The sequence below is a fragment of the Trichosurus vulpecula genome, chromosome 9 (genome assembly GCF_011100635.1).
Source record: "Trichosurus vulpecula isolate mTriVul1 chromosome 9, mTriVul1.pri, whole genome shotgun sequence".
Taxonomy (NCBI): domain Eukaryota; kingdom Metazoa; phylum Chordata; class Mammalia; order Diprotodontia; family Phalangeridae; genus Trichosurus; species Trichosurus vulpecula.
This window is the reverse complement of record NC_050581.1, coordinates 14,706,346-14,718,605: the sequence shown is the minus strand read 5'-3', so window position 1 is coordinate 14,718,605 and position 12,260 is coordinate 14,706,346. Positions and strand designations below refer to the sequence as shown.

The 12,260-nt window shown below is 39.4% G+C and overlaps 1 protein-coding gene across 2 annotated transcripts in view; it reads right to left on the bottom strand.

Moving 5' to 3' along the window:
* Window positions 1-12,260, bottom strand: part of NPRL3 (NPR3 like, GATOR1 complex subunit) — a 71,868-nt gene that overhangs the window by 42,328 nt on the left and 17,280 nt on the right. For both annotated transcript variants that reach the window (XM_036739179.1, XM_036739180.1), the window contains 3 exons: window positions 11,644-11,718; window positions 8,352-8,505; window positions 2,494-2,566 (listed from right to left, as the gene is read on the bottom strand). In XM_036739179.1, the coding sequence (XP_036595074.1) occupies window positions 2,494-2,566; window positions 8,352-8,505; window positions 11,644-11,718 (302 nt within the window). The remainder of the gene's footprint in view (window positions 1-2,493; window positions 2,567-8,351; window positions 8,506-11,643; window positions 11,719-12,260) is intronic.

The following is a 12,260-nucleotide window of genomic DNA, read 5'->3' as shown; positions in this document are numbered from 1 at the left end:
TGTAAGAAAAAGTAAGGGGTACATGAAGCAATGACTTAATACACAGGACCAAGAGCCATTTCTCCATAGATAAGTGGACAAAGGATTTGAACAAATAGTTTTCAGAAGGAGAAATACAAATATCAACAACTATGTAAAACGTTCCAGGTCACTAATAAGAGAAATGTAAATTAAACTACTTTGAGATTTCATCTCCTTAAGCTTCTTAAGGGCAAGGACTGTTTTTGATTTTGTCTTTGTATCCTTAGTGCCTGAAGCAAAGTCAGCACTTAAATCCTTTTTGGTTTATTATTACGTTGGCAAAAATAATAAAAAAAAAATCAATGATAGAGGGGTTGAAGGAAGTCAGGCACACTAACTCACTGCTAGTAGAATTACGCAAGAAGTACGTCAACAAAAATTTAGTTCATAACCTTTGGTTTGGACAACATGCTGCTGGGCGTAAATCCCACGAGGCCAATGACATAAACAAAGGCCCCATGTATACTGAAATATCAAAAGCTACATTTTTTGTTGTAGTAAAAAATGAAACTAAATGGAAGCCCATAATTTGGGGAGTAGCTAAATAGACTGTATTTATGTAGATGAAATAGAATATTGGGCAGCAAGACACAATAAATATGAGGAATTCAGAGAAACATGGGAATATGTTTATGAACTAATGCACAGGGAAGAATTTGGAAAACAATATGTATAACTATAAGCCAAAAACAATACTAAGAGGCAGATTAATTGTAATGACCTCATTAATTTCAATGAACTTAGATTAACTGCAATGACCAATCTTGGTTGTAGAGAAAAAAATGAAAAAAACTTCACTCTTTTCAGTAGAAGGGTAAGGGATTACAGGCTGGGAATGCTGTATATGCTGTCAAACCTGGTTTTAAGTCAATTTTGCATTAGTGTTTTTTCTTCTTATAAGGCAAAGTTTCTAAGAGGTAGGTAATGATGGTGGAAAGATAGATCATAAAGTAACTGTGGTGTAAAACACAAAAGGTAACAACAAAATTCTGTCTAAAGTAAGGGTTGGTAAAACAAAGAGGAGCTCAATACATATCAATGGTTTTATGGTCATGTATCTGCACCCAGGTCTTAAAACGAAAAGTGCTGTACTTGCCAGGATACTGTGAGGTCACTGCTAATGACATTCAAGGCTGTTGCTGTGGGTCCCCCCTCAGAAGGAAACTAACAGCAGAAGCTGCTATCCAGGGTATGCACTGGTGGCCTCAAGGCATCTCAGCACAGGAAAGGATGACCTTATCTCAATTCATAGTTCTCGTCTGTAAGATGTGAACAATACTACTACATCGCAGGGTTACTGCAGTGCTCAAATTACATAATAAATATGAAAGGGCCTTGCAAACTGTAACTCTTCATAAACACTAGGAGTAAGAGTACAATAATCACTGCCAGCTTCACTAGGACCTCTAGACCACTCTATATTCAAACAGTCATACTTACTAAACACCTTTCTTTCAATATCTTTAAAATACTGTGTAGACATTCCCCCATCCAAGTGAAGTTTAATTATCTCTTTACAACAGAAGGGAAACTTCTAGAAGATTGTTTTATGCATCCTGCTATGCAGGAAAGGTCTTGGCTACCAAGATTAGCCCTCCTGAGGATATGCTGATGAAAAAATTGTACAAGATAATCTTATTCTAATCTACCTACAAAATTCAGGAGAAATTTCTGAGACAAAACAGAATCAGGCAGCTAAGTGGCACAGTGAGTGGAGCACTGGCCCTGGAGTCAGGAGGACCTGAGTGTCCAGCCTCAGACGCTGGACACACTTACTAGCTGTGTGACCTTGGGCAAGTCGCTTAACCCCAATTGCCCTGCTTTCCCCCCTCAAAAAAAACTTTAAAAAACCCCCAGAATCATAGAATGTCAGAGCTGAAAGTGACCTTAGAGGTCATTTAGTACAACTGTCTCATTTTACAGCATTGTAAACCGAGGACCAGAGAAGTTAAGTGATATCCTTAAGGTCACATAGCTAGATAAGAAGAGAACAAGGATTAGAACCTAGGTTTCCTGAGTCCTGGCCCAATGTTTTCCATTGTACCACGCTGTTAGAATCACAGTAGAATGTGGTACGTCTGGAAGGGATTTTATAGATTACCCAAGCCAAACCTTTCATTTTATAGAAGAGGAACATGACAAGAGGGGAAGCATCCTTTAAGGCTACACTACAGGCCAGTAGCAGAACTAAAATTAGAATCTGGTCTTCCTACTGTTTCTACCAATCAGTCAAGTAGCACTTATTAAACGACATGCTTAATGGCATCGATGGTGCCAGGCATGTCTCTACAAGGTCATTAGTTATTGTATAACGATGAAGAGTGACTCTCTAGTAGAGGCTTATTTACAATGTCCGCTACTTAAATGAGGACTATGAAAGGCCAAACACAAGCAAGATAAACAATGGTGACTAATTTGAAGAGACAATGGCTCAATTATGCTTTTTTCAAGTTGGATGAGAAAACTGCTTACCTGTCATAAGCTTCCTTGAGGTCTCTGGCCAGCTTACACTTGGGAAGAATATGATGAAATGGAGACTGTGGACCTTCAATTAAAACAAGCAAATGAGTAAAGTTTTCAAAGTGAAAAAAACTTTATAAAAACAGAATAGGAATACTTTTTTGTTTTGTATTTTTGGAGGCAATGGGGGTTAAATGACTTGCCCAGGGACACATAGGTAGTAAGTGTCTTAGGCCAAATTTCAACTCAGGTCCTCCTGACTCCAGGGCTGGTACTCTATCCATTGTGCCACCTGGCTGCCCCTAGGAATACTTTTAAAAGAGAATTTTGATATCCGTAGCCTTAATTCTCAATTATTTATGATGATGGGATTACAGATTTTAGAAGTGGAAGAGACCTAAGCATTTATTCTATATTCCAACATCCTCCTTTATGGAAGAGGACTAAAATGGAGGCCCAGAGAGATGAAGTAACTCATTCTTGAGTCAAAAAAGTAAGAAGTAGTGGAGCCTGGATTAAACCCAAGTTTCTTTGATTCCAAATCCAGGGCACTTTCTACTGTACCACAATGAAAGAATTTTTAAAATAATTTCTGTGATCACTTTGAACCCTGAGTTAAATAGAGATTAGATTTCATCTGACCGGCATTTGTGAGTATTCTGTATGGAAGAAATGCATTTAAATGAAGCCCAGTAGCTGACCAATGTCTCACAAATGAGGCAAGTCACCAGAAGAAGTATTACATACAACAAAACAGGGGAAGCACACTGCAATCAATCAGACTCCCAGATGCCAACAGGGAATGAATCTGGCTCCTTTCCAGCCACCTATTTTGCTACCTTTCCTGGACTCCTTTTCTGGATAAAGGGTCAGAGATCTTCAGAAAGGAGAAGGCTGCAGTGCAGACTGGAATAGCTAGGGGTACCTGGGACCACAGTGAGGCTTTAGCAGTGCTGCCAAGTCCATTTAAAACAATACCACTCATAGAAGATGACAAAGATGACATCACAGAACGCGAGCACTAGAAGAGAAAGCAGCACACCAACTATTTTAGAACCTTTGAGATCACCTAGCTCAAGATCCTCAAATTTAAAGAGAGAAACTGAAGCCCAGAAAGAGGAAGTGACTTGTCACTCTCAATGTAATAAAATATACCCGAGCATCCCAAGTTAGTGGGAAACAGAGCAAATAAAATGGTGCCTCAACTTTTTCCCCCATTAATGTTATGAATACACATAACTATGTAGATACATGAAGCAAAAAAAAAAATAATAATGCCATGGCCTTGGTTAATATGGGGTGCTGAATGTAAACATGGGTTTTAGCTTGAATGACCTATTTGCATATGGAGACTGGGGAGAGGAGTTTATAAATCTTATAGGAGAAGAGCACTGGGATTAGAGTCAGAAGACTTGGGTTCAAATCCAAGCTAAACTTCATACTAGCTATGTGACTACAGGCAAGCCATTACATTTCTATGAAATTCAGTTTCCTTATCTGTAACAGGCTTAATAACACTGGTACTATCTCACCTGACTTATGTGGAAAAAGTACTTGATAAAGTGTAAAAAACTTAACAATTGCACACAAACTATTATTATTAAAGAACCCAAATGGAATTTTCAAATAAATGGAAATGAGTAACAAAATCACTGGAGTATTTCACAAAGTATAAAATAACAACTTGCTATTTCACATTTCCTAGCCTTTCTAGGTACCTTCAGGTAGGATTATAGCTTAAGGTGATGGCAGAAACCAAAAGAAGCTTCAGATTTGAAGCAGATACACAAATATAGGACTTAGCCCCGGTTTTGAACTCTTCTTTTTATGAACATTTACTCTGATCCAAATATCTGAAGGCAGAGTGCATCAGCATGAAAGCACTGTTATCTGGAGTTAGACGATCTGCCACTCACAAACTGTGTGATGCTAAGCAAAACACTTTACTCCTCCGGGTCCCAGGCTTCCTCATCGAGAAAATGAAGGGTCTGCCTTGGAGGAACTCGAAGGCCCCTTCCACCTCTAAATCTATCACAATACGTGACCTTGAGACAGTTTGGATTGAGCTCGTCTGAGACGTATATCTTCAAACAAAACAGCAACAAGGCTCCAGATACCACGAGTCACTTAGCCCAGCAACCAAAGCCCTCCACAAACTGACTCCACATTTATGCTTGCACCTGGCCTCACTCCTATTTCCTCTGGGTGCTCTCCTGTCCTGCTTCTTCTCAGGACATACGGGACTCCTTTTCTCCATCACTGCTTGCTGATCCCTCCAGACTTCCAGGCTCAGCTTCAGTTCCACCCACAATAGGAAGAATTTTTCCCCCCTTTAATCGCATAACTCTCTGAACTCTTCTCATATACTTAGTATCTTCTACCCTGTATCATGTTTATCCATATACACGTCTTCTCTCTCCTAATTACAACATAAACTCAGTGAGGACAGGGATTCCTTCTTTTTTTGTCTCTGCATATTTCTCCAGAAATCTAGAAATCTGCAGTGCAATGCACGGAGGAAGATGCTTAATGTTTGTAAAATGAATAATGCTATGAAACATTGCTTTAGTAAATATGCCTTTAAAACAGGTTTTCTTTATCTTCTTTATTAAGTGTTCTGGTCTAATGTGAGGTTTGACTCCACCGGCATGTTGAGTCTAGATTCTAATTCTGCGTCTTCTCCTCAAGTAACTACAGTAAAAGGTCTGGTTTAAGAGACTTAATGGCAATGAAATAGTTGCAAATACGCCCCTCCTTTCCTCCCGCCAAAGTTCTTTTTTTTCTTTTTTTTTAAGGTGCCATTGAAGTTTATTGATTAGGTGTATTACATGGTCAGTTTTCTTTATACAAATATTCATTTTCTACCCCTTTCTTTTTTTAATTTTTTGATTATTTATTTAATATTTTTAGTTTTCAGCATTGATTTTCACAAGAGTTTGAATTATAAATTTTCTCCCCATTTCTACCCTCCCCCCCACTCCAAGATGGCAAATATTCTGGTTGCCCCGTTCCCCAGTCAGCCCTCCCTTCTGTCACCCCGCTCCCCTCCCATCCCCTTTTCCCTTACTTTCTTGTAGGGCAAGATGCCCCATTGCCTGTATATCTTATTTCCTAGTTGTATGCAAAAACTTTTTTTTGAACATCTGTTTTTAAAACTTTGAGTTCCAAATTCTCTCCCCTCTTTTCTTCCAACTACCCTCCCTAAGAAGGCAAGCAATTCGACATAGGCCACATGCGTATCATTATGTACAACCCTTCCACAATACTCATGTTGTGAAAGACTAACTATATTTTACTCCTTCCTATCCTATCCCCCTTTATTCAGTTTTCTCCCTTGACCCTGTTCCTTTTCAAAAGTGTTTGTTTTTGATTACCTCCTCCCCCTATCTGCCCTCCCTTCTATCATCCCCCCTTTTTTATCTCCTTCCTCCTCCTTTCCTGTGGAGTAAGATACCCGATTGAGTGTGTAAGTTATTCCCTCCTCAGATCAATTCCGATGAGAGCAAGATTCACTCATTCCCCCTCACCTGCCCCCTCTTCTCTTTCAATGAACTGCTTTTTCTTGCCACTTTTATGTGAGATAATTTACCCCATTCTATCTCTCCCTTTCTCCCTCTCTCAATATATTCCTCTCTCATCCCTTATTTTGATTTTATTTTTTTAGATATCATCCCTTCATATTCAACTCACCCCATGCCCTCTGTCTATATATATATATATATATATATATATATATATATATATGTATGTATGTATGTATGTATATTCCCTTCAGCTACCCTAACACTGAGGTCTCACATTATCTTCCATTTTTTCATTCCTTTGGTTCTGTGTTATAATATCTTGATTTCTCATAAAGTCAATAGCTTCTACTTGCTTCAGTCTAATTTTTAAGGTGGTATTTTCTTCAGTGGTCTTTTGGACCTCCTTTTCCATTTGGCTAATTCTGCCTTTCAAGGCATTCTTCTCCTCATTGGCTTTTTGGAGCTCTTTTGCCATTTGAGTTAGTCTATTTTTCAAGGTGTTGTTTTCTTCAATATTTTTTTCTGTATTTTTTGGGTCTCCTTTAGCAAGTCATTGACTTGTTTTTCATGGTTTTCTCACATCACTCTCATTTCTCTTCCCAATTTTTCCTCTACTTCTCTAACTTGCTTTTCCAGATCCTTTTTGAGCTCTTCCATGGCTTGAGACCAGTTTATGTTTTTCTTGGAGGCTTTTGATGTACGCTCTTTGACTTTGTTGACTTCTTCTGGCTGTCTGTTTTGGTCTTCTCTGTCACCAAAGAAATATTCCAAAGTCTGAGACTGAATCTGGGTGCATTTTCGCTGCCTGGCCATGTTCCCAGCCAACTTACTTGACCCTTGAGTTTTTCAGCTGGATATGACTGCTTGTGGAGTATAGAGTACTTTGTCCCAAGCTTGAGGTGCTGCACTGTTGTTTTCAGAGCTTTTTCTACACAGCAAGCTCTGCCACACCAGCGCTAATCCTCCCCCAAGAACCGCCAACCTGGACTGGACTCAGCACTTAAGCAGGCTCTGCATTCCTGCTCTGATCTGCCACTTAATTCCTCCCACCAGGTGGGCCTGGGGTCAGAAGCAACTGCAGCTGTAGTTCTGTTGCTGCACCACCTCTGCTGCCCCTGGGTCGGTGGCCAAACCAGAAACTCCTTTCACTCTGTCCCAGAAGCTTTTCCCACTAACCGTCTTTGTTGTTTTTGGTGTTTGTGGGTTAAGAAGTCTAGTAACTGCCACAGCTCACTGATTCAGGGCACTAAGGCCTGTTCTGCCTGGCTCCTGGTCTGGTTGGTCCATGCGGCCCATGCTGGGCTCTGCTTCACTCTGCTCCCAGGTCCATGTGATAGCCCGTGACCATCCAGGCTGTCCTGGGCTGAAGCCCTGCTTCCCTCTGCTATTTCCTGGGTTCTGCAGTTCTAGAATTTGTTCAGAGACATTTTTTTTATTGGTGTTTGGAGGGACCTGGGTGGGAGCTCACGCAAGTCCCTGCTTTCCAGCCACCATCTTGGCTCTGCCCCGTCCAAAGTTCTTTTCTTTAGTCACTCTCCTCCAACACAAGAGCCATCAAGTATTACAGCTTGAAAGTCTGAGAGATTCACAGCTTCACTTCAAGATGGACCCTATCTAACTGGGTAGTTTTATGAAAAAGAAAGCTGTACAACTAAGAGGCAAACTAGTGTGAGAGAGAGGACGCTGGCCTTAAAGTCAAAGGCCTGGCTTTGAGGTCTGTCTCCATCACTGCTAGGTCGTAGGACCTTTGAGGCAAATCCTTAAGTCTCTAAGCTTCATCTTCTTCAGCTATAAAATGGGGTAATAGTACTTATATTACTGCCTCTATAAGGACTGACTGAGGTAAGTATATGCAAACCATTATGTAAATGTGAGCTAATTATTATAAGAGTAGCAAATTTTATCATGGCCCCAAGCCAATATTTGAATGAATTACCTCCAAATAAGAAAAAACACTTCAAGTTAAAAAGTTCCCTGCCATTACCAGCAGTATAAATGTGCTAACACAAGGTTTAATCCACTTAGACTCACAGAATATCAGAGTTAGAAGGTACCCAAGAGACCAAGGTGAGGAAATTAAAGTCCAAAAAAATTATGTGATTTGTCCAAGGTCACACAGCTAGGAAGTGGCAAAGTTCAGATTTAAACCCAGGTCTAAACTCCAAGTCTAGTGATTTTCCATGCCGTACCACATTGCCTCTTATTTTAGGAAATATTTAATTTAACAACTAGAAACTAATCCATCACACACAGGTGACCTGCTCCTCTACCTGAGACTTGTCTTCTATTTAAGAATTTCCCATTAGGGTTGCTAGGATGGGGAATGGCAGTGAGACCAAGACTCACTGTCAGACATGGCAGACACTTCATCCTGAATGGCTAATATCAGCTTGGCCTCTCTGGTCAAGTACTGACAACGCCTCTCTTCATGCTGCAGCACAATGGCAATTCGACGTGACAGGTTATGCAGGCAGTTTATCACAGAAGGATCTGCATTGGCCTGTAAGATAAAAAAGTCACTCAATGGGAATTTTATATACACATTACAACTATAAATATAATGTGTATCATACATATATATGAACATATATGTAAGCATGTGCTACCTTAAGCTATATCCTAACTGGAGTCAGGGCCTCAGTTCTAGGCACTACATTAGGAGAAAGATTGATTAGCTAGAGCATGTACAGAGGAGGGCAGCCTGGCTGGTGAGGGGACTTAAAATCATGCAAAATGATACAAGGACCAACTGAAGGAATCTGTGGGGAAATGCAATATTAGTCCTAAAGCAGACACAGAGGAGGCATGACTGAGATCTTCAAATATTTCAAGAGTTCTTATGTAGGAAAGGGATTATTTATTTTGTTTCGACCCAGAGGGAGGAAATAAATCCAGTGGAAGGGCTACACAGGGTCAGATCCAGCTCTAAATATAAGGAGGAAGTTCCTAATCACTGGAGCTGCCTCAAAATGGAATGGGTTTCCTTGGTAGGTCATAAATTGTCTATCAATTCTTCAAAGGGAGGCTGGCTAATCATTTGTGAGGGATGTTGTAGACAGTATTCTTGCTTCAGTTATGGGTTGGATATGACAGCCTCAAGGGTCCCTTTTAACTCTAAGCTTCTATTTATGGCTGCCTGTGTAGGAAACTCTCTATACAACAGAAAATAATTACAAAATTACAATGCAGTCCTTTTAAATGTTGGCATTAAGAAAAAAGACAACCCTGAAAGAGGCTGAATTACCTCTTATGCCACAGTTTTTATTTTATATAGTTATGATTGCTGGATATAATTTGACCTATGAATCCATACAATGAGAGGATATATTATAAAAGGGATGAATTATATAATTGAATAGAAATTTTCCTTAAATGTTAATTTTTAATATTTTGCTTTTCCATTGAAGGACATAATAAAGCTGACCTTACTGTGCCTCAACCCAATTTTACCAAGATATAATATGTCAACATGGTTTGGGACTACACCACATTTCCCACTATGGTGTGAGAAGCAGCCATGGAATAGTGGAAAGGGCCCTGGATTTGGACTCTGATCCAAGTCCTAACTCTGCTACTTACTAGCTGTACGACCTGGAGCAAGTCCCTTCACTTCTGAGCCTCAGTGTCCTCACATGGAAAATGGAGGAAATGATGCTTGTCCTACACCACAGGGTGTTGTGCGGATAAAATGAGATCACGTAAACCATAAAGCTCTACATATATGTCCACTATTGTTATTTCTCATTTGTAATCCCTGTGTATATTTTGTTTTTAAATGGTGGGTTACAGGTATCTCTCAGTACTAAGAGATATTAGTAAAATCTATTTGCTTTCACTCATGAAAACCTGAAAACTATCAGCTATGTACATGCTAGGGTGGGTCATCTGCCGCAGGTCAGACAGGGTGGAGACAGCAGCTGTTAGATGTTTGTGGAGATACTTAAAGGACCATCAGACTCTAGAGTTAACAGATAAATGAGACAACCATGACTTAGGCTTTCTGAAGGCCAAAAGTACTTGCTGAGTCACTGAGGGCTGGGGAGTGTGTGTGGGGGTAGGGGAGGGGAGAAGAGGGAGGATGGATCCTGCTGATTGTAACATCTGGGGCCTTCTTTGCTCTACAACAGGTGTTCCCTCCTGTTTATCTGTCACAAGTGGCCACAGGCAATCCCCAAGCACAGTAAATCCTTCTAACCAAATATTAATACAATGAACCCATCCATTCCCTTCCTTCACAGGAAGTTATTCTCTTTTATATAACTTTAGGGACATTAGTGCTCCCAAACAGCATCAACTCATTTATGAAAACGGACAACTAATGAGGCTTATATTTCAAAATCTCAAAGGAAATAAACATTACAAATTAATCACCAGAAAATTGTCAAGAATTAAAAACAGGCACAGCAATTCATCCCCAAAGGGCATCATTACAGAGAACTCTATGACCACCAGTTTCTTCAATGTGAAATAGACATTTTTTAGCAATAATCTGCTACACAGCTGAGGTAACACTGCCAAAACTAAACCCTCTCTTAGCAACTTTCTTCATCATGTTATATGAATTAGCTTAAATACTACTTATTGTTTGGTTTGTGGAACTTAGAACATAAGAATTTGAAAAATAAATCCAGTAGCCTCAAAATACAATTAATATTTGGAAGAATCTAGAAAAAATACCATAGCCAGTAAACCTGCACAGGAGAAAGTAGATCTCTCATTTTTCCCTGTGAGTAATATACAAAAGACAACAATACATTTCTGTAGCACTTTAAAGGATTACAAAGAGTTTTCCTTACAAAAAAAAAAACTTACAAAGAGGGTAGTGTAAGCATAATCGACCACATCTAACTAATGAGGATGACGAACTAACCAAAAACACCAGTAATAGACAGGCAGGAAGAGAACCAGGAGAGAACAGTGAAAGAGAAAATATCAAGAAGGAGAGAATGTTACAGTCATGAAGGATGAAGCTTGAGAAAAGATCAATAGTGAACTTGAAAAGAGAAGTGTCGACAGAGTAAGAATGGATAGAAAGCAGTGAAAAAGTGGAGGCCTGAGTTTGAAAGTGGGCTATATGTAACATGCACTGGGCTAGCTATATGATGTTGCGCAAATCAATTAATCTCATTAACTCAGTTTCCTCAACTGTAAAATGGAGAGGATAATATTTACACCACCAATCTCATAGGATTGTTGTAAGGAAAGTGCTCTATAGACTCTAAACAGCTACAAAAACGGGCTATCATCATTATCAGAAGCTTCTCAGTAAAGGTGGAATGTCTGCTTCACAGGTGTTATAAGGCGCACGTTTCCTATTCATTTATTATCAGTGGCATAGTATGATTTCTAAGGATAAAACACTGCATCTCCTGTGAATGGGAGCCTCCTTTAACTACTAATCACAGAATCTTAGAACCAGAAAGGTCCATTAGAGATGATCTGGTCCAGCCCCATCTAAAACACCAAGAAGACAAGTTGTCCAGTCCATTAGTTCCTAAGGATTGAGACTTCAGGCTCTCGTTTACTTACTCATTTCAATCTCTCATTCAGTTTAGCCTTAATGAGAAAGCAATCACAAATTCCCTCACTCCCAATGATCTGTATGTGATAATTTGAAAAATTACAAAGACTACCTTACCCTTAATGCGAATACCACATTAAAGAGAATCATCGTGGGCATTTCTCTTTTTGGAGATGGATCTGTTTTGGATACCTATGAAATAAACAGAAGTCTATTAAGCAAACGAAATTACTTTCAGAGGGCAATGGAAAACAGATAGAGCTGGAGATAATCTGATGATGGATGTGCCACAATGGAGAAAGAAAAATGTCAAGACTGCAGTGGAATAAAGGAGCTAGTGAGAGATCATTAGAACTAGCCCTGCTGACTGTGTCTCTACCATCCACTACCACCAATACTTGTTTGTGAATCTGTTATGGGTTTGAAGTGTTACAGAACTGTGCTTGGTTGTAACACCCACTTTACCACACTGGCAGAACCTCCCCGATTTTAGAGGTTGTTCTGGGGATACAATGAATATAACATAATCACATTAGTAAATGTGATTCTGTTTTCTATTCCTATTGGGATTTTCAAAATACTGAGTATTACACTATAAATAAAAGCCATTATCCTAAGTAAATGGTTAAAGAGTAAGAATAGTTTTTAAAAGGTCAAATGCAAATTAACAAATTACTAATAAGAGAAATGCAAAATAAGACAACTCTTAAGGGTTCACCGTGCTCATTAAATTG